The 22,353-nt window shown below is 48.0% G+C and overlaps 2 protein-coding genes across 3 annotated transcripts in view; one reads left to right on the forward strand and one right to left on the reverse strand.

The window, feature by feature from the left end:
- Nucleotides 1-13,881, reverse strand: part of AP4M1 (adaptor related protein complex 4 subunit mu 1) — a 78,718-nt gene extending 64,837 nt beyond the window's left edge. Inside the window, exons 1-3 of one of the 2 annotated variants that reach the window (XM_075346687.1) lie at nt 13,828-13,881; nt 7,898-7,970; nt 2,009-2,097 (exon numbers count right to left, since the gene is read on the reverse strand). In XM_075346687.1, the coding sequence (XP_075202802.1) occupies nt 2,009-2,097; nt 7,898-7,955 (147 nt within the window). In that variant the 5' untranslated portion in view covers nt 7,956-7,970; nt 13,828-13,881. Of the gene's footprint in view, nt 1-2,008; nt 2,098-7,897; nt 7,971-13,483; nt 13,590-13,827 lie in introns of those variants that run through there. The other variant, XM_075346686.1, reaches the window with a different exon arrangement.
- MCM7 (minichromosome maintenance complex component 7) lies at nt 13,133-21,215 on the forward strand. Its single transcript, XM_075346685.1, has 16 exons — nt 13,133-13,237; nt 15,586-15,665; nt 15,753-15,917; nt 15,991-16,115; nt 17,430-17,610; nt 17,691-17,828; nt 17,923-18,072; nt 18,147-18,261; nt 18,343-18,474; nt 18,553-18,636; nt 18,713-18,924; nt 19,595-19,776; nt 19,853-19,936; nt 20,017-20,185; nt 20,579-20,688; nt 20,780-21,215. Exons 1-16 carry the CDS (start codon nt 13,210-13,212, stop codon nt 20,985-20,987), a joined length of 2,163 nt encoding a protein of 720 aa, XP_075202800.1. The 5' UTR covers nt 13,133-13,209; the 3' UTR covers nt 20,988-21,215.
- Nucleotides 21,216-22,353: the final 1,138 nt, after the last annotated feature.

Below are 22,353 nucleotides of genomic sequence, written 5' to 3' on the forward strand. Positions count from 1 at the left end.
TGCATGCAGGAATGGCTGCCGGCGTCCTGTGGAGAGGGGCGGGCCCTGGGCGTGTGCAGACAAAGTGCGGGAAACCTGCGTCCCCACTGTGCCAAGTGAGAGGGCTGGAGTATGTAAATAAGACTCCAGCCCTCGGCGCCGACTATCGTACAGCGTCTCTCCCCTTCCCTGAGTGACAGGGTGGGGGCGGGAACGAAGCGGAGCTAGGCCGCAAAAACCGGGGACTAAATTTATAAGCGCCGCCGTCGTAAAAGCACGGTCGGCGCTAAGTCCCCGGCGCACCACAAGTCTCAGCCGCGCCGCCGCTCCAGGGGCGGTCGGCGCGGCAGTCCCCAACACATAAAGTCCTTCAGCAAAGTTGCAGAGACTGTAGCCCTAGCGCTCAGCGCTACTGTCCCCGGCGCACTAGCACACCCAGCAAGTCTGGAGTGTGCGCGGCCTTTCCATACGGGGACACAGAGTACCTGTTAATGTTGCAGGGCCTTGTCCCTGAACGGTACCCAGCTCCGTATCCAGCAGGTTCTATGGGTCTGTGGATGGAGCCCGGCCTCAGGGCTTGGGGGCCGGTAAGATCCCACTTCCTCAGAGCCCCTCAGGGGGATGGGGAAGGAAAGCAGCATGTGGGCTCCAGCCTCCGTACCCGCAATGGGTACCTCAACCTTGACAAACCACAAGTGGGGTGAGAAGGGAGCATGCTGGGGACCCTATATGGGCCCTCTTTTCTTCCATCCGATATAGTCAGCAGCTACTGCTGACTAAACAGTGGAGCTATGCGTGGATGTCTGACCTCCTTCGCACAAAGCTTGAAAACTGAGCATCCCGTGTTCCCACGGGGGGTGTATAGCCAGAAGGGGAGGGGCCTTACACTTTTTAGTGTAATGCTTTGTGTGACCTCCGGAGGCAGTAGCTATACACCCAATCGTCTGGGTCTCCCAATGGAGCGCCGAAGAAATCCTCATTTCTCAGGAGCTTCATTAGAGGAGATCGGAACCATAGAACATCACAACGCAGTCTCTGGGGTGGGCAAATTAATAGTAGTATTGCAGAAGGAAGAATCATAGGCAAAAAAAAGGCTTGAAATGGAGATCTGTGTCTGCCTCCGACGTGACACTAAGCGAAACTGAATAGCTGGGTGTCGGCTGGTGGGAACACATTTTTTCTAAGATGTATTCTAAGTCTCAGCCTCCAGGTGGCAGCAAATAACCCATGGTTCCTGTGTCCTCAAATTAAGCCCCAGAGAAGCTGATTTTTAAATAAGTTTCTTCTTAAAGGGAACCTGTCACCAGTTTGAGTGTTAAACCAAAAGTATCACCTTCTGCAGCTCCTGGGCTGCATTCTATGAAGGTGCACCTTGTTCCCCGACTCCTCTTGCAGACCCCACAAATACCTTTATAAAATCTGCCGCCACGTATGTAAATAAACCATTCTGGTCGTATGGGTGTCCTTTTCTTGGTCGGATGGGTGTCCTCTTTTTCGGCTCCTGTCCCTCCTTTTGCCGCTGTTCGCTGTCCTCCTTTGATGATTGATGTGGTTGACGCCTCCATCATAATCCACGTAGTGGACGAAATCGCATACCTGCGCAGTCATTTCTGGCTTGCGCAGGTGCACTTCGTTCGGTCCCATTGCGGGCAGAGCCAAAAACATAGTTTCGCTTGCGCGAGCCGGTGAGCTCTCTCACAATCTCGCGCCTGCGCAGAGAGCTCACTGGCTCGTGCACCTACAGTATGTTTTCGGCTCTGCCTGCAATGGGGCAGAGCGAAGTGCGCCTGTACAAGCCAGGAATGATTGCGCAGGCATGGGATTTAGCCCAACTACGTGGATGATGATGGATGCGTCATCCACATCAATCATCAAAGGAGGACGGCGAAAAGCGGTAAAATCAAAGTAGTATCTACTCCTGGGAAAGTTGAGTGGTAACCTCCTATAGCAGCACTTAACAATCCACTCGGGACGACCCCCCACATGAAGAAAGAATTAGAAGCAAATGGAGGAGGAAGAGGCTTCTTACCATGACCACGGGGGCCTGGTCTGAAGGAAGAGACGACAGCTTCAGGTACAGGCCATCAGCGGCAGCAGAGTTTGTGGAGAGGCCGTGATCTGAGACGACTGTAAGGAAAGTAACAAGAAAACGGAGACGTCTACACTGCTGACTTCCAGACGAAACGCATCGTACCAAAAAACAGACCAAACCTGGATTTTCACGCTGAAAAATAAGAACTTATATTTATTCTGTATATATCGAAGTTAATATAATTAAAGATGACTTAAAGGGCTTGTCTATATACCCTATTTACCTCACTGGAAACTATATTCCTGTATGGAAGAGAAACAGATTAACTTGGCTTTTCCTAGGACACTACCTAGGGAATTATACTTATATCTGCCAGAAGGGGAAGTAGACTGACCAGGAACTTACTGAGTATCATAGTTATTTCTGCCAGAAGTGGAAGAAGACTTACTGGGAACTACAATTATTTCTGTATGAGGGAGAAACTGAATTATTTGGAACTTACTAGGACACTGACTGGGACCTATAATTACATCTGCCAGAGGGGGAAGTAGATTTACTGGGGACTATACCAGGGTGGAAAGGAGATTTAGTGGAAATAAAACATACAGTCATGGCCGAAAGTGTTGAAGTATTTCTCAGAAAAGTATTGCAATTACACGTTTTGTTACAAATTTATTTAAAACGCTGGATAAATTAATCATGATAGGTCCTAGTGTCCCATTTTTTGTTATATAAATTTATTTTCCTTGCATGTATTGGAACAACACAAAAAATGAGAAAACTGGCAAATTGGACATACTTTCCCACAAAACTCCAAAAACGGGCTGTATAACATTGTTGGCAACTTTCCAAAATTGTAGGTAAATAACTTTGTTTCAAGCGTGGGATGCTTGTTCACACTCATCTGTGGAAAGTAACAGGTGTGGGCAATATGGAAATCACAAATAAAACCAGGTAAAAAGGGGAGAGGTTGACTCAATCTTTACACTGTGTGTTCCACACTAAACACGCAGAACAGAAAGGGGAGGAGAGAACTGTCTGAGGATTTCAGAACCAAAATTGTTAAAAAATATTAATCTCAAAATTACAAGTTTATCTCCAGAGATCTTGATGTTCTTTTGTCCATGGTGCGCAACATAATCAAGACGTTAACAACTCTGGGCACTGTAACTAATCTCTTGTGGTCAGATGAGTGTAGGCACCCCTATTAATGTTAACCTTTTTTCTTTATAACAATTTGGGTTTTTGCTATTTCAGTTTCATATATCTAATAACTGATGGACTGAGTAATATTTCTGGATTGAAATGAGGTTTATTGTACTAACAGAAAATGTGCAATCCGCATTTAAACTAAATTTGACCAGTGCAAAAGTATGGGCACCCTTATCAATTTCTTGATTTGAACACTCCTAACTACTTTTTACTGACTTACTAAAGCACTAAATTGGTTTTGTAACCTCATTGAGCTTTGAACTTCATAGGCAGGTGTATCCAATCATGAGAAAAGGTATTTAAGGTGGCCACTTGCAAGTTGTTCTCCTATTTGAATCTCCTATGAAGAGTGGCATCATGGGCTCCTCAAAACAACACTCAAATGATCTGAAAACAAAGATTATTCAACATAGTTGTTCAGGGGAAGGTACAAAAAGTTGTCTCAGAGATTGAAACTGTCAGTTTCCACTGTGAGGAACATAGTAAGGAAATGGAAGAACACAGGTACAGTTCTTGTTAAGCCCAGAAGTGGCAGGCCAAGAAAAATATCAGAAAGGCAGAGAAGAAGAATGGTGAGAACAGTCAAGGACAATCCACAGACCACCTCCAAAGACCTGCAGCATCATCTTGCTGCAGATGGTGTCAATGTGCATCGGTCAACAATACAGCGCACATTGCACACGGAGAAGCTCTATGGGAGAGTGATGCGAAAGAAGCTGTTTCTGCAAGCACGCCACAAACAGAGTCGCCTGAGGTAGGCAAAAGCACATTTGGACAAGCCAGTTACATTTTGGAAGAAGGTCCTGTGGACTGATGAAACAAAGATTGAGTTGTTTGGTCATACAAAAAGGCGTTATGCATGGAGGCAAGAAAACACGGCATTCCAAGAAAAGCACTTGCTACCCACAGTAAAATTTGATGGAGGTTCCATCATGCTTTGGGGCTGTGTGGCCAATGCCGGCACCGGGAATCTTGTTATAGTTGAGGGTCGCATGGATTCAACTCAGTATCAGCAGATTCTTGACAATAATGTGCAAGAATCAGTGACGAAGTTGAAGTTACGCAGGGGATGGATATTTCAGCAAGACAATGATCCAAAACACCGCTCCAAATCTACTCAGGCATTCATGCAGAGGAACAATTACAATGTTCTGGAATGGCCATCCCAGTCCCCAGACCTGAATATCATTGAAAATCTGTGGGATGATTTGAAGCGTCTGTCCATGCTCGGCAACTATCAAACTTAACTGAACTGGAATTGTTTTGTAAACAGGAATGGTCAAATCTACCTTCATCCAGGATCCAGGAACTCATTAACAGCTACAGGAAGCGACTAGAGGCTGTGATTTCTGCAAAAGGAGGATCTACAAAATATTAATGTCATTTTTATGTTGAGGTGCCCATACTTTTGCACCGGTCAAATTTAGTTTAAATGTGGATTGCATATTTTCTGTTAGTACAATAAACCTCATTTCAATCCAGAAATATTACTCAGTCCATCAGTTATTAGATATATGAGACTGAAATAGCAAAAACCCAAATTGTTATAAAGAAAAAAAGGTTAACATTAATAGGGGTGCCCAAACTTTTTCATATGACTGTATTTATTGCTGCAAGAGGGGGTAATAGACTGAATAGAAACTTATTGAGGACTATATTTATTGCTCCCATAAGGGGATAGTCACGATGACTATGGGATAGCGGAAAACCAGGGCTCCAAAGATGTACCTCAAGATACTTCAGGAATACTCCTGATAATGAAGAGGCCTGAGTCTCCTTCCTGGCCCTGCTCTTTACCAATCCTAATCTGACTCCCCCTAGGGAGGGACAGGACAGGAGTCTGTTGAAAATAACAGATAAAGACAGACAAGGGAAAAAACAAAACTCTGTCACATAGCAAGCAGATACAAAGGTAAAGACAATACGATTTTTCAGGAGGAAAAACAAGAGCAGGAAAGAGGCTACAAAACATCAGGGGTAAACTCCACAAACGCTTCAAGCAATGAGCACAACTTTCACCAGAGAGTCTGGAACACCTCATCTCACAGACCAATATAGAATAAACTATAGCTGGCATGGGTGGAAGGATTCCACCAGCATAAATAGGAGGGGAGCAGATGTAATAGGCCTCCCCACAACCTGTGATTAAAGGAGCAAGCAGACCAGCCGAGATAAACTCTTGCTAGCCTGCCTTGAAATCAGCACACAACAGGCTGACGCCTGAGTCTGCCTCTGTTGATGCCAGTCACCAGAAAATCCATCAGGCAAAGCGTCAGAAGCTGCAATCTGAACAGAGTCCAATGCCACCATGACAACTGGCGAAGTTTGTGCAAAACTCCGTGTGACGGAGATAGAGACTTGCTTAGAAATCACTAGATTATATCTACAGCTTTCAGAGGTGGAATAGGATTGACAATGAACTTAAAGGGAGAGTGTAATAAGATTTGGGCTTCCAGAACTACGGGCAGCATAGATCAAAACTGGCTGTACAATTGCTGCCAAGTACAGTACAGACCAAAAGTTTGGACACACCTTCTCATTCAAAGAGTTCTCTTTATTTTCATGACTCTGAAAATTGTAGATTCACTTTGAAGGCATCAAAGCTATGAATTATCACATGTGGAATGAAATACTTAACAAAAAAGTGTGAAACAACTAAAAAAATATGTCTTATATTCTAGGTTCTTCACAGTAGCCGCCTTCTGCTTTGATTACTGCTTTGCACACTCTTAGCATTTTCTTGATGAGCTTCAAGAGGTAGTCACCGGAAATGGTTTTCCAACAGTCTTGAAGGAGTTCCCAGAGATGCTTAGCACTTGTTGGCCCTTTCGCCTTCACTCTGTGGTCCAGCTCACCCCAAACCATCTCGATTGGGTTCAGGTCTGGTGACTGTGGAGGCCAGGTCATCTAGCGTAGCACCCCATCACTCTCCTTCTTAGTCAAATAGCCCTTACACAGCCTGGAGGTGTGTTTGGGGTCATTGTCCTGTTGAAAAATAAATGATGGTCCAACTAAACGCAAACCGGATGGAATAGCACGCCGCTGCAAGATGCTATGGTAGCCATGCTGGTTCTGTATGCCTCCAATTTTGAATAAATCACTAACAGTGTCATCAGGAAAGCCCCCCCACACCATCACACCTCCGCCTCCATGCTTCACGGTGGGAACCAGGCATGTAGAGTCCATCTGTTCACCTTTTCTGCGTCATGCAAAGACACGGTGGTTGGATCCAAAGATCTCAAATTTGGACTCATCAGACCAAAGCACAGATTTCCACTGGTCTAATGTCCATTCCTTGTGTTCTTTAGCCCAAACAAGTCTCTTCTGCTTGTTGCCTGTCCTTAGCAGTGGTTTCCTAGCAGCTATTTTACCATGAAGGCTGCTGCACAAAGTCTCCTCTTAACAGTTGTTCTAGAGATGTGTCTGCTGCTAGAACTCTGTGTGGCATTGACCTGGTCTCTAATCTGAGCTGCTGTTAACCTGCGTTTTCTGAGGCTGGTGACTCAGATAAACTTATCCACCGCAGCAGAGGTGACTCTTGGTCTTCCTTTCCTCATGTGAGCCAGTTTCTTTGTAGCATTTGATTGTTTTTGCCACTGCACTTGGGGACACTTTCAAAGTTTTCCCAATTTTTCGGACTGACTGACCTTCATTTCTTAAAGTAATGATGGCCACTCGTTCTTCTTTACTTAGCTGCTTGTTTCTTGCCATAACACAAATTCTAACAGTCTATTCAGTAGGACTATCAGCTGTGTATCCACCAGACTTCTGAACAACACCATGGCCCCAACCCCATTTATAAGGCAAGAAATCCCACTTATTAAACCTGACAGGGCACAACTGTGAAGTGAAAACCATTTCCGGTGACTACCTCTTGAAGCTCATCAAGAGAATGCCAAGAGCGTGCAAAGCAGTGATCAAAGCAAAAGGTGGCTACTGTGAAGAACCTAGAATATAAGACATATTTTCAGCTGTTTCACACTTTTTTGTTACGTATTTCATTCCACATGTGATAATTCATAGTTTTGATGTCTTCAATGTGAATCTACAATTTTCAGAGTCATTAAAATAAAGAAAACTCTTTGAATGAGAAGGTGTGTCCAAACCTTTGGTCTGTACTGTATGTTTTATTTTGAAACAATGCAACATCTCAGAGCAAATATACATCAAAAGGCCGTCCGGGAACTAGGTGTCTTGGCTGACAGGTCAGAGGGAGACAGTTTCTTGACCAATCCCTCTGATTGACCGTTTTTTCCCTACCCCGATCAGTCTGTCAACTAAAGTGAATTGGGGAGAAGTCTGCTTAGGACCTGCCTAAGACTAGTCAACCAAGACACATAGTCCCTGTAGTCCTTTAATGATGAACTATATTTATTGCTGCCAGAGGGTGAAGAAGACTAACTGGACGTGATGTTGAGAAAAAGAAGGAAAAGATGGATGTAGAGGGTTTTGGAACTGCAGGTAGAGAATAGTGAAATGGGTCATGTGACATTGGCCAACAAGCTTTAGTTTTTCTGGGAGACCTACACAGAAGGAAAAAATAGTGGTCAAGGTATTTTTTGGGGGTGGGGTTTAGCGATAGTCGTCTAGAAGAGTGAGAAATAACTCGCTTGGACCTTTATATCTAACAAATTAATAAGACAACCCCTTTAAGATGTGCGAACTAGAGGATACAATCCTTGTAGATGAGGAGGTCGCCTTTGGAGGAAAGGATGAAAAGCTGTGAGATCATGGTTCCACCTCAGCCCTGGAAAAGAAGAAAACAGTGACGAATTACAGAAGGCACCACCTCATGTTTAGAAACTAGAAGTGTAGTGTGTGTGTGCTACAGCGCTCCCGCAGGAAAACAGAGGTATTACACCCCCTCCCTACTGGAGCTCGGTGGGTATAAAATCTCCTAAATATTTTTTAGGGTAATTTTTTTTTTTATTCTCTTCACGCCCAGACCAAGTTTGGATTTTAGAATATTATTTTTAATCCCATACATTATTTCATAACAGTAGGTGTCGTTTATTTTTCTATAGAATTAATTCAGATTGGAGGAATCTGCTGTATTTGCCTCAAATTTGGGGGAAAAAAAATAGAGTACAAAAATGTTTAACCCGTCTCAATATAGGACTTTACAGTATGCCCTACGATGGGTACGGGCTCAGGAACGGAGTCGGCGCCACACAGGGTAGGTGGTGGCTGTTTCATACAGCCAGCACTTCTAACAGCAGTGATCAGAGCGAGCTCCGATCACTGCTGGTTTAATCTTCTGATGTGTTGGTCATGAATGATCCAGCTCCCTGCTGTGACTCACAGAAGCCGGCACCCCAGTGAGAGCCACTAAATTCTCTTAAAGGGAACCTGTCACCAGGATTTTCGCTATTAAACTAAAAGAATCCCCTTCTGCAGCTCCTGGGCTGCTTTCTAGAAAGGTTCATCTTGCTACTGGCCCCCCTTTCAGACCTAACTTTATAAAATATTACCTTTTGCTATGGTAAAGAGGTTTGCAGGCCCCGGGGGCGGGCTGTATTTCGTCCGTTATCCCCCTCCTGCCGCTGTTCGCCATCCCACAGTGTTCATTTACATAGATGAGGCCGCCGCCCTCATGTTACGCAGTGCTCCTAAAGTCTCGCGCATGCGCAGTGGCACTATCGCGGGACTGAGCACTTTTCAAATCGCGAACGCCGGAGATATTATTGCGCAGGCGCAAGATTATGGACAGCTACTTAGATGACGCTGGTGACGCGTCATCCAAGTAGCCGCCCATAATCTCGCGCATGCCCAGTGGCACTATCGCACTACAGCACTGTTAACAAACCGCGAGCGCTGGTGATGTTATTGCGCAGGCGCGAGATTACGGGTGGCTTCTTGGATGACGCTGGTGCGTTATCCAAGTACCCGCCCATAATCTCGCTCCTGCGCAATAACATCACTGGCGCTCGCGATTTGAAAAGTGCTCAGTCCCGCGATAGTGCCACTGCGCATGCGCAAGACTTCAGGAGCACTGCATAACATGAGGGCAGCGGCCTCATTTATGTAAATGAACACTGGGGGATGGCGAACAGCGGCAGGAGGGGGATAACGGACGAAATACAGCCCGCCCCCGTGGCCAGCAAACCTCATTACCATAGCAAAAGGTAATAGGTTATAAAGTTGTTATTTATTGAAAGGGGGGCCAGTAGCAAGATTAACCTTTCTAGAATGCAGCCCAGGAGCTGCAGAAGGGGATTCTTTTAGTTTAATAGCGAAAATTCTGGTGCCAGGTTCCCTTTAAATGGCTCTCACTGGGTGTAAAACTTGATTGTTCGGTGGGTGAAACCCCACCCACTCAGCTGTTTAATTGGTCCGTTGCAAGTTGGCGGGGGTTTGTCCATGGGTGGGTGGGGTTAAAATGTAATAAAAAGGCGATCAAAACATTGTATCCACCCAAAAATGGTATATTTAGAAATGTCAGCTCAAGACGCAAAAACTAAGCCATCATTGAGCCCCAGATCCCGAAAAATGAGAACGCCACAGGTCTCAGAAAAAGGCGACAGAAGCGCAATTCTTATTTTTGACGAATATCTGATTTTTTTGTCACCACTTAGATAAAAGTAAAATTATACATGTTTGGTGTCTACGAACTCGCACCGACCTGAGGAATCATAATTCCGGGTCTCTTTTACCAAATAGTGAACACGGGGAACACAAAATATAATCGTGCAATATCACCACACTTTGTTTTCCAGTACAATAAGGGGCGGAATGAATCAAAAGTACAACTCGTTCCGCAAATACAAGCCCTGATATGGCTATAAAAACTTATGGCTCTTAGAAGAAAGGGAGGAAAAAAAACGGAAAACAGAAATCACACCGAAAAATACAAGAAAAATGCTCCAGATGTGGGAAAATAAAAAGAGGGTTTTTTTTTTTTTTTTTTTTGGGGGGGGGGGGTAGTTTTTCTTTAATCAGAAATTTCTGAAGAAAGAAAGACATATCTGATATCGCCGTAATCATATTTTTACCTCAAAATGTTTAAAAAATGGTAGAATTTTGTTTATTTTCCCCATTTCACCACACTTAGAATTTTTCGCCCCATTTTTCAGGACATTATATGGTAAAATGAACGTTGTCCTTCACAACTGCAACGTATCCCGCAAATAACGAGCAATAGAGAAATTAAAATAAATATTTAAAAAAAATGGAAAATCACCTCAGGCAAAAGAGAACGTGTTTTTATTGCACGACCATGATTTTCACTCAGAAAACGCACTGAATTTGCGATTGGAAGTGGAAAAAAGTCTAAGGCCGGCGTCACACTTGCGACTATAAAATCGGTCCAACTCTCATGCTGGAAAGTAGCATGAGCTCTGTCCGAGTGTTGATCCGTGTGCAATGCAACTGTGGCGCCCCTGACCTGGTCAGGCACCACTGAGTACTGCACCCATGCTGGGGGCAGTACAATACAGGTGATCCAGAAGGCTGACCGAGGTGTGACTACACAGGCGCATAGTAACCAGGTCTCACACATCTACCTTTGATAGGGACCCCTGGGGAATCCAGGAGGGGGCGGAGCCTCCATGTCCACTCAAGGGGTGTGGTAGAGAGCCTGGTTGCTAGGTTGCGTAGGCAGGCACAGAGGGGAGGGAGTAGTGAGCCAGTTAGTGAGTGCAGCTCAGGGAGAGCAGATGCAAGAAGCAGACCCTGGAGCCTGGCACAATCTGACAACGCACGTGCAGTGGCTACCAACGGGGGAGATCGGTCACCTGGTAGTGCCACCCGAAATCCACCCAAGGCTAGAGAGAGCAAAGGGGTGGCTGAGTACGGGACTGCCAGGGAGGTACCAGGCCACACGGGGTTACAGGTCCCAGTGCAGAGATTTATTCAATTTTCTCCTGCCAAACCTGGGGGGGCACTTCAGACCCTCCACCCAACAACACAGAGTCCGCAGCCACGTAGCAAAGAGACTACCCATAGCTCACAGGAGGCAAGCAGCTGGAGTGACCTGGTCCAGGCTACAAGCAAACGGGCCGAAACGAGGGGAGAACAGGCAGCAGCAACTTCCCTGGGCGACCCAGCAGGACTACAAGTCGGGGTCACCCCAAAAACGCCAGGGCTAGGAGGGTGAGTCAGTAGTCACCCTCAAAAGTCAGCCTGACGGAGTGCCTGGTTTCCTCTGGTTCATCCCAGCTACGCCCGGGTACTCACCCTGCCATCAATTGTGAGTAAAAACCCTGAAAGACTGTCTGGACTGTGCCTGAGTCATTCTGCTACTTGTGGTTCCACACACGCTCCAACCGGACCCTGGGGCCTGCCTCACTCTCGGGAGGCCACGACACCCAGCTGCACACAACACCAGCCCCAGGCATCCCCTAACCTGCAGCGGCGGTCCCCTGACCGCAATACCGAGAGTGGCATCACAAAAATCCAAAGAAGATAACTTACCTGTGACCAGACCATTCCACGTGGAGTCCCTGAAGGTAATGCTACACAACACCTGTGGGGCTTCACACAACTGCAATGCGATTCTGTGATTTTTCTCATGATTGTAGTCCGTGTGTGATCCGTTTTTATTCTCAGCAGCTATGTCATCTGTCATTAACTCCGTATTACCCCGATTGCCACCACACCAGAGCAATTCGGGATGAGCCAGGTAGAGCCCCGGGACTGTCGCATCTATTGTATGCGGCAATTCCGGGTGGCTGCTGGCTAATATTCTTAGGGTGGGTGGGGCTCCCCATCCTGACAATACCAGCCTCCAGCCATGTGGCTTTACCTTGGCTGGTATCAAAATTTGGGGGGGAACCGCACGCCGTTTTTTTTAAATTATTTATTTATTTTACTGCACGATATAGACCCGCCCACCGGCAGCTCTGATTGGTTGCAGTGAGACAGCTGTCACTCAACGTGGGGACGATTCTGACTGCAACCAATCATGGGCGGGGAAAGCAGGGAATACGAGATTGAATAATGAGCGGCCGGCATTTTCAAAAGAGGAAAAGCCAGCGGAGCAGTGTGAACGCCGTGCAGCGCCGCGCCGGTGATCAGTGAGTATAAAGGAGGGAGGGAGAGACTGACCGACGGACAGAGAGAGACGGAGATGGAGAGACCGACTGACAGAGAGATTGACCGACATCGACAGACCTCATTCATTTTCAGTGTTTTCTGCATCATGCGATAAATGTATTTAGAAAAACGCATGTCACTAGGATGGTCCGTGTGCCGTCCATTTTTGTGTCTCGCACCCATAGACTTGTATTGGAGTGACTCGCGCGAGAAACTAAAAATCGGAGCATGCTGCGATTTTTTTCTCATTCCGATTTGAGCTGAGAAAAAAAATAGCAGATGGGAGCTGCCTCATTGACTAACATGGGTCCGAGCGCAGTGCGAGATTTTCTCACATTGCACTCGTGCGAGTCAATCGCAAGTGTGACGCCGGCCTAACACGCAAAATTTCTGCAAAAAAAAAAAATCGCCATTTCTGTGTGATTATAACATCAGTGAAGTTGTTTTCAAAACAGGGTCAAAAAAATAATGGTGATTGCACGAATCGCGACTACGTTCCGCCATTAAAGACGGCGTGAGGTAATTTTTGCGGCGTGTAACACAAATTGATATATTTTGCACCAAAATACATACAAAAGTGACTCTGTGGGCACAAATGGTTATATTTATTGCTCACATCGTGATATATCGTGATATAAGGCGACACAAAGACGCGTCTTTCCAGTCACCTCACGACAAAAGACACAAAAGCGCGGGAAAAAGACTCTAGAGCCGCTCGCCGCTTATTGGCTGAGCCCGCTGTCAGTCAGCAGAGGAAGGCGGGGCTGTCAATTCTTTACTGCTTAGCGTTCATTGGCTACGTACAAGCGGCTCTGTCGCTAAGGGGGCGGTGCTAAGCTTTTCAGCCAATCAGAGTTCTACTTGTGTAGAAAGCGCGCGAAAAGAAAGCCCGCGAAAAAGAGAGTAGCGCAGTCAGTGAGGAGAGCAGCAGAGCGCGCAGCAGCACCGACACCATGCCGCGGGACTACCAGGCCGATAAAGGTAAGGAGCGCGCCGGGGAGAAGGGCAGGATGCCGGCGGGGAGGGGCGACGTCAGGCGGGAGTCGGCTGTGCGGCGCCGGGATCGGAATGACTGACAGGAGCGCACTGTTCTGCAGGGATAACATAGGCGGCTGCAGTTACCGTCCTCCACCACCAGAGGGCGCGCGTCGTGTCCTGGCGGCCGCTCTGCAGGCGGCGGCCGTCTTCCTCTCTGCTCCCGGGCGGGCGGCGGCTCCTAGTACTCACCAGTCCGGGGATCTCCGGCCTAACAGCGCGACACTGAGAGCAGGGCGGCCGGTGCTCCGGGCTTCCGCATCCGGCTCGCCCCGGTCACGTCACAGGAGAGGGCAGCTGCGCATGCTCACAGTGCGCCCCGGAGCGGCACTCGCACAATAGCAGGGGTCATAGTATTATCAATTAACCCCTTCACGCAAAATGATCTGGCTTCTGCCGTTGTTAACCATTTAACTGCTGCCGTCAGGCTCTGAGCGGTGTTTATCCCTTTCACGATCTTGGGAGTAACTGTACATCCATGGCTGTGTGTGGCCCTTTAATGCCGACCCCTGTGGTGAGGCTGCCCCTGTCCTCACCTCAGCTGTGACATGTGGATCTGAGATCCACCAGTGCCTGTTACATCCTACTGGTAATCTGACAGCGGGATCTAACATGCCTCAGTGAGGAGCGCGTCATTCCACGCTCCCATTGGCTGCACCGTGATGTGAGGTGCCAATGGGTTGCCGTGGCAAATGGCGGTCTGCTAATGACCCGGTCTCTGACATGACGGTCCTCCTGTGATCACTGGCTGTGAGGACATTCACAGGAGACTGATTTTTGCTGTATAGAGCGGGGGCTGATTGTTTCTGCTGTACGGATCAGACCATCAGAAGACAGCTTCAAAAAAGCTTAAACAGCTGTAAAAATAAATATCATTACTTCAAATCACTCATCTTTTACCCCCATTAAAATTAAAGCACTTTACAGCATTGTCATTCCACACTTAAGTTTTTAAGTACTGTACGTCCTGTATTATACTCCAGAGCTGCACTCACTATTCTGGTGCAGTCACTGTGTACATACATTACTGATCCTGAGTTACCTCCTGTAGTATACTCCAGAGCTGCACTCACTATTCTGCTGGTGCAGTCACTGTGTACATACATTACATTACTGATCCTGAGTCACCTCCTGTATTATACTCCAGAGCTGCACTCACTATTCTGCTGGTGCAGTCACTGTGTACATACATTACTGATCCTGAGTTACCTCCTGTAGTATACTCCAGAGCTGCACTCACTATTCTGCTGGTGCAGTCACTGTGTACATACATTACATTACTGATCCTGAGTCACCTCCTGTATTATACTCCAGAGCTGCACTCACTATTCTGCTGGTGCAGTCACTGTGTACATACATTACTGATCGTGAGTTACCTCCTGTATTATACTCCAGAGCTGCACTCACTATTCTGCTGGTGCAGTCACTGTGTACATACATTACTGATCGTGAGTTACCTCCTGTATTATACTCCAGAGCTGCTTTCACTATTCTGCTGGTGCAGTCACTGTGTACATACATTACTGATCCTGAGTTACCTCCTGTATTATACTCCAGAGCTGCACTCACTATTCTGCTGGTGCAGTCACTGTGTACATACATTACATTACTGATCCTGAGTTACCTCCTGTATTATACTCCAGAGCTGCACTCACTATTCTGCTGCTGCAGTCACTGTGTACATACATTACATTACTGATCCTGAGTTACCTCCTGTATTATACTCCAGGGCAGCACTCACTATTCTGCTGGTGCAGTCACTGTGTACATACGTTACATTACTGATCCTGAGTTACGTCCTGTATTATACTCCAGAGCTGCACTCACTATTCTGCTGCTGCAGTCACTGTGTACATACATTACATTACTGATCCTGAGTTACCTCCTGTATTATACTCCAGAGCTGCACTCACTATTCTGCTGGTGCAGTCACTGTGTACATTACATTACTGATCCTGAGTTACCTCCAGTATTATACTCCAGAGCTGCACTCACTATTCTGCTGGTGCAGTCACTGTGTACATACATTACTGATCCTGAGTTACCTCCTGTATTATACTCCAGAGCTGCACTCACTATTCTGCTAGTGCAGTCACTGTGTAAATACATTACTGATCCTGAGTTACCTCCTGTATTATACCCCAGAGCTGCACTCACTATTCTGCTAGTGCAGTCACTGTGTACACACATTACATTACTGATCCTGAGTTACCTCCTGTATTATACTCCAGAGCTGCACTCACTATTCTGCTGGTGGAGTCACTGTGTACATACATTACTTATTCTCTTTACAGAAAAATTCAAGACTTTCCTGCAGGAGTTCTATAAGGACGATGAGTTGGGGAAGAAGCACTTTAAGTACGGCATGCAGCTGGTGAGCCCTATACGCCCCGTGCAGCTCTGTATACAGCCCGTCGCTCTCGCCTGCTGTAATGTTGGGCACTGTATTTTTTTTCCTTAGACTAACATTGCCCACAGAGAGCAGGTGGGTCTGTACATCGACCTGGATGACCTGTCAGAGGACGACCCCGAGCTGGTGGATGCCATCTGTGAGAACACTCGCAGATACACCAACCTGTTTGCAGATGCGGTGCAGGAGCTGCTGCCCCAGTACAAGGAGAGGGAGGTGAGTGCCGCTCCTCACAGGCAGCAGCCGGTGTCTGCAGACCGGACCGCTCACCCGGATCTGTCTCCTTCAGGTGGTAAACAAGGACTCTCTGGACGTTTACATCGAGCACCGTCTGATGATGGAGCAGAGGGGCCGGGACCCCACAGAAATCCGGGACGCCCACAACCAGTATCCCGCAGAGCTTATGCGCAGATTGTAAGTCCTGACATGGAGGAAAACTGTCCTGTCCTTCTGTTATTAGCCTTGTGGATTATATTATCTGGACTCAAGGATTTGGCGGACACCAAATGCTTCCAGTGTATTGTCAATATACAGATCTCCTGTGCAGCTGGTGGTACTGGCGACCTTCTGTAATCTCTTAGCTGCCATGGTAACCTCATTAGCACCCAGTAACTGTAGGGAAGCAATATAACTACTATCTAAATGCCTCCTGTTGTGAATACATTTGCCAGTTTGGGGCTCGCTCTTGTGGGCAGTGCTGGTAGTGCAGTTGCCTTGTTGAATGGGAGCCAGACACCTGTGGAGGACTGGCAATCAGGTCATTCAGATTGGGCCTATATAACTGAGTAGTTTTCTCCTGTTCCTTGCCGGTGCTCAATGTATCTCCTGTGTGCTAAGGACATTCTGAAACCAGACCTCTCAGATAAGTTGGACTTTGTACCTCTGCTTATTGTTTCCACTCTTTTGTAGGTTTTTTTTTTTTTTTTCTGTTAATGCTTGATTCCTGATTTTTGCCTGTGTGGAGTTGGATCATTCTCTGCTCGGAGTGTCTGTATATTTAGCTCCATGTTCTTGTATGTATTGTGTTTTGTCATGCTTGGTATTAAATTCAGTCCCTAATCTATATTAGTGGTTTTTTGGATCCCAGTAACACCAGAGTACTGATTTAGTGGGGGAGAGCCTGTGTAGGCTCAGTATTTTTCCATATCGGGCATGCTAAGATTTGTTTTTTTTTTTTTTTTTAGGGTTTTTACGGCTGAAGACAGTTGCTCTTTCCTATACAGATAGTCTGGGCCTCATTTTTGCTGAATCTGTTTTCTAGCTATGTATTTTCCTATTTCACCGTAGTCTTTACATGTGGGGGGCTATCTATCTTTGGGGACTGCTCTGAGGCAGATTAGCTTTTCTTATATTTCTCTCTGTAAGAATATTTAGTTCTCCGGCTGTGTCGAGGCGTCCAAGTCATCATAGGCTTGTCCCACGGCTACTTCTAGTTGTGTGACAGGATTAGGTCTGCAGTCCGTTAAGGTTCCAGCCACTCTGGTTACTTTTTGGGTTTCCGAATTTTTGTCCTTTTTCTGATCCTCCTCGGTCACTGAATCATAATGGCCTCCCTCAGCAATCGACAGCAGCATTCACTGCACCATACACCATGTTTTTTTGTCACCTTGTTAAGCATGCACCACACGCTCACTCTGATGTGCACCAGGGCTTTATGTAGTAATCTACGGCACGTGTAAGGAGTTTAATTCCTGGTGGCACTGACAACTTTACTCTGCCATCTTCCAGTGAGTTGTACTTCAAGGCTCCTTCCACTTCCAAAGCCCGTGTCGTCCGCGATGTGAAAGCCGACTCCATAGGAAAACTAGTAACTGTGCGGGGAATTGTGACCAGGGTGACGGAGGTGAAGCCCATGATGGTGGTGGCCACGTACACCTGTGACCAGTGCGGCGCGGAGACCTACCAGCCAGTGAGTGAGGCCCTGTATGGAGATGTTGCTATACTTTCATCCTCCTACACCTTGTAACCATTTTATTCCCTGCTTTACAGATCCAGTCTCCGACCTTCATGCCCTTGATAATGTGTCCGAGCAAAGAGTGCCAGACCAACCGCTCCGGAGGGCGACTCTACCTGCAAACCAGAGGGTCCAAGTTCATAAAGTTCCAGGAGCTGAAGATCCAGGAGCATGTGAGCGTGGACAGCATTACTCTACCTACGTCAGTTCAGGACCGGCAGCCATTATTCGGAGGCTGACATGCGCCGTCTTGTTGCTTTCTGTTAGAGCGACCAAGTCCCGGTGGGTAACATCCCTCGCTGTATGACCGTCTACATCCGAGGGGAGAACACGCGGCTGGTGCAGCCCGGCGACCACGTCAGTATTACCGGAGTCTTCCTCCCCATGCTGAGAACCGGCTTCCGGCAAGTAGTCCAGGTAGGGATGCTGGTAGCCCGGCGCTCTGTTATTGTATATTCTTGGTACACGGCCTCTGATGTCTTCTCTTGCAGGGTCTGCTGTCGGAGACCTACCTGGAGGCTCATCGGATGGTGAAGATGAACAAGACCGAGGACGACGAGCTGGGGACGGAGGAGCTGAGTGAGGAGGAGCTGCGGCAGATCACAGGTGAGGTGTGAGGTCGCTGGTGTGCGAATGCGGCTAATATCGGGGCATCCGGAGCTTCTTCTGACGTCTGTTTATTTCTAGAGGATGACTTCTATGAGAAACTTGCTGCCTCCATTGCTCCTGAGATCTATGGACATGAGGATGTGAAGAAGGCGCTGCTGCTGCTCCTGGTGGGCGGCGTGGACCACTCTCCCCGTGGCATGAAGATCAGAGGTCAGTGCTTGCCTAGTGTCCTCCTGGTGGTCCGGAGTTTGTTGTCTCGAGTTTTCCTGACAGTGTCTCCATCTGCAGGGAACATTAACATCTGCCTGATGGGAGATCCCGGAGTGGCCAAGTCCCAGCTGCTTTCCTACATTGACCGCCTGGCCCCTCGCAGTGAGTACAGCTCTGGTTGAGTTGTTTCTTCTCCCGGTCGGTGGGCTGTCCTGTGACCGCTCCTTCTGTCTGCTAGGTCAGTACACCACAGGAAGAGGCTCCTCGGGGGTCGGTCTCACCGCCGCTGTCATGAAGGATACAGTAACCGGAGAGATGACCCTGGAAGGGGGCGCCCTGGTGCTGGCAGATCAGGGGGTCTGCTGCATCGACGAGTTCGATAAGATGATGGACACTGACCGCACCGCCATTCACGAGGTCATGGAGCAGCAAACCATCTCCATCGCTAAAGTAAGAAATATGGGAGTGATGGCTCCCCTGACAGTGACTTACCATGGTTTAAGACTAACCCCAAATTTGGAGGAAAAAAGTGGGTGGTGGGTAGAAATATGGGGTCTGGTGTTATAATCTGGTGGTGCCTTACCAGGGAGAGGGGGCAGCAGCGGAGCGGGGGAGACAGGAGAGGTACTGGAGTACGGTGATGCTGGCATGGTACAGAAGGAGGCCCAGATACTCATGCGGTCTCTGCTCTGTGTGGGGGCGGTGACACCGCTCTTTGTGCGGGGAGCAGGGAGTCACCAGCCATTCTGAAGATGTCAGTGGTCTACTTGTGAGGGCTTCAAATAATGGCGGCCATAGTCAGCGCGTGCGCAGATGAGGGCTTGAACTGAGAGCTCAATCTGCGCAGGTGCTGACTCTAGGCGCCATTTGAATCCCTGACCGTCAACATCTTAATGCACAGCGCAACCGTGCAGAACAAAGCAGCCGCGCGCAGAGTGGAGCCAATGCACACAACAGCGCCGTACCGACAAGCGCCGGCAGCACACGCGGTAAGCTACATTTGGATTTTATGACACACCCCTCATTTTCCTTACAAATTGTTGAAGGAAAAGTGCGTCTTATAATCCGAAAAATACAGTTTATTGACATGGAAGGGTTAATTGCATTGTTTATTTACTAGGCGGGTATAATGACCACCCTGAACGCCCGCTGCTCAATCCTCGCCGCTGCCAACCCGGCCTACGGAAGATACAACCCCAAGAAGACGGTGGAGCAGAACATCCAGCTCCCGGCCGCCCTCCTCTCCAGGTTCGATCTGCTTTGGCTCATTCAGGACAAGCCTGACCGGGACAACGACCTCAGGTACAGCAGTCACCATTATGTCTGTGCCCCCGACGCCCCCTCCCGCTGTGTCCTCACCTCTGTCCTCTCCGGCCAGGCTCGCCCAGCACATCACCTATGTGCATCAGCACAGCAAGCAGCCGCCTTCTCAGTTCCAGGCCCTGGATATGAAGCTGATGAGGTCAGTCCCGTGCTCCCTGTCCCCTGGTCTCCTCCTTGTGATTGGGAACTTTATCACATTAATCCTTTCTTTTTCCGTAGACGTTATATTACAATGTGTAAACGCAAGCAGCCTGCGATCCCCGAATCCCTCGCCGATTACCTGACCGCGGCCTACGTCGAGATGAGGAAGGAGGCGCGGACCAACAAGGACACCACGTTCACCTCCGCCCGAACCCTGCTGTCCATCCTGCGGCTCTCCACCGCTCTGGTAAGGGGGTCTCCTTGTGGGATTTCGCATTTATTTTATTTTTCCCTATAGCTTTTCTTCCGTCCACTGAGCTCCAAAGTGCTGTTCGTGCAGGTAGGTGCGTACAGATCTACTGTAGGGACAGCACTTCCGCCGCTCGCTGTGACCCGGCTCTGCACCGCCGCAGTCCTCCTCCTCAGACGGGCCGATGTTGACAGGCAGAGACAGGAGCAACTGCTGGTGAATCCTGGGAGCATTGCACTTGTCTCGGTCTGACAGTGTTGGCGAAACACTCCGTTACGTAAAGTCACTCAATGCCGTGCTTGGTACTTCAATGTCGCTTTGGCTAATGGATCTTGTCTGATACCTGCTGGCTTCCTGGTAGTGACCTTCCCCCTACACCGCCCCCCCTAGGCTCGCCTACGTCTAGAGGATGTTGTGGAGAAGGAGGATGTGAATGAAGCCATGAGGTTAATGGAGATGTCTAAAGACTCCCTGCTGGGAGACAAGGGGCAGACGGCAAGGTAAGCGGCCGAGATCTCCATACCCACGTGACATCCCGCCGGTGCCTGATTTATAGCGGGCGGTCGGTAATACCTTCTCTATCTTCTCCAGGACACAGAGACCCGCCGACGTGATCTTTGCCACCATCCGTGAGATGGTCCCTGAGAAGGGCGCACGTAGCGTGAAGTTCTCCGAGGCCGAGCAGCGCTGCGTATCTAAAGGCTTCACCCCCGCACAGATCGAGGCGGCTCTAGAGGAGTACGAGGAGCTGAACGTCTGGCTGGTCAACCAGGCCCGGACCAAAATCACCTTTGTGTGATCTGCGCCCTACAACAAACTGCTAACCCCCACCCCACATAAGCGAGTTTGTGACTGACTGGTATATTATCGGGGGTTGTTTTATCCCCCACGTTTCTAGGAGTGAGTGAACTTTGTATGTTACAGGACTACTTCTCCTGTAGCCGCCTTTTCTGTCCTGTATAGTGGAGGCCATATCTGATGGCAATCGTGGCTTCCGGAAGAACAATAAAGACGTTTTACTAGTGAAGCGAGGTCTCCCTGGCTTTTGTAGTGGACGGTGTAATGAGTATACAGTGCGGGGCTTCCGCTGCAGACGTAAACTCTGCTCAACAGCCCGCGCAGGAGGGGTCATGCTATATAATATATGGTGGGGAGCAAGACAGCGCACACGGCTGTTGGTGTGAACTGGGTGCAGTGCTGCTTAGTCCTCCAGCTGTTCCCCCGCGGTCCTGTGACTGCAGATCTAAGATCCACTTGTCTAGATTAAGTCTGCAGCTCCATTACTGTGCACAACATTCACCAGCGAGTCTAAAAATCACCCGGTGCTAAATGGAGAGACATCGTCACCCGGTTATTGAATCTCCCTGGTGTCCCTCCAGTCACAACGAACGGGTCTCCTGGTCGGACCCTGTATATACTGCAAGCTTTTTTTTTTTTTTTTTTTTCTTTTCTCCCCATTGCTTTCTATGGGAAAGTGGAAAAACACTGCCATCAGGTGGTAGGTATATGATTACCTACCACTTAAACGTCCCCATTGATTGTATGTTTGCAATTTTGTGGGGTGTGTTGTGGTGGTTTTTTTTTTTTTTTTCTCTCCCCTCCAACCTAAAGTGAAAGGAATATTTTCTGTTGAAGTCTGAACATGACCAGCCAAGTGGTTTGATAATGAGAATCTTTTTATCCATTTCTGAACTTTTTTGAGCAACTCTGTTATGGCGGACCCGATTTATTAAAAAAAAAAAAACAAAAACACCAAACCTGTGTACAATGCTCCTTTATTATTACAGATGGGTTGGGGCGCCTCTGACTGATGTAGCTCAATGTCCTTGGGCTTCACTTTCTCTTGACCCCCCCCCCCCCAACCACCACCCGGTGTTAGGCACCAGGCTTAAATAAGATTTCACCTTTCTTCAGGACTTTCCCTCTCTGCTCCTGAGGGTAATAAAATGAGGACCAAGTGGAAAGTCATCTTCATGGCTCCATTTTTGGCTAGGCAGCCTGGATGAAATGGTTCACAAAGTCATCTGCATCAGATCCTTGTATCTTTCTGGAGATGGAGGATCTTCTTGTATTGCACGGTTCCACACTTCAATCTACACCGTTCTACCTGGAACCCCGATGGGTTTTATTCCGGAGTAGTAGACTTTACGAAAACTGTCACTTTC

Source organism: Anomaloglossus baeobatrachus, chromosome 4 (assembly GCF_048569485.1).
Source record: "Anomaloglossus baeobatrachus isolate aAnoBae1 chromosome 4, aAnoBae1.hap1, whole genome shotgun sequence".
NCBI lineage: Eukaryota > Metazoa > Chordata > Amphibia > Anura > Aromobatidae > Anomaloglossus > Anomaloglossus baeobatrachus.

What these genes read in the sequence shown, in the direction of transcription:
- MCM7 (XM_075346685.1), top strand. Translation starts at nt 13,210, where the DNA reads ATGCCGCGGGACTACCAGGCCGATAAAG. An exon ending in GGAGCTGCGGCAGATCACAG is followed by an intron (nt 18,262 to 18,342) that starts GTGAGGTGTGAG and finishes GTTTATTTCTAG; the next exon opens with AGGATGACTTCTATGAGAAA. An exon ending in TGCGGCTCTCCACCGCTCTG is followed by an intron (nt 20,186 to 20,578) that starts GTAAGGGGGTCT and finishes CGCCCCCCCTAG; the next exon opens with GCTCGCCTACGTCTAGAGGA.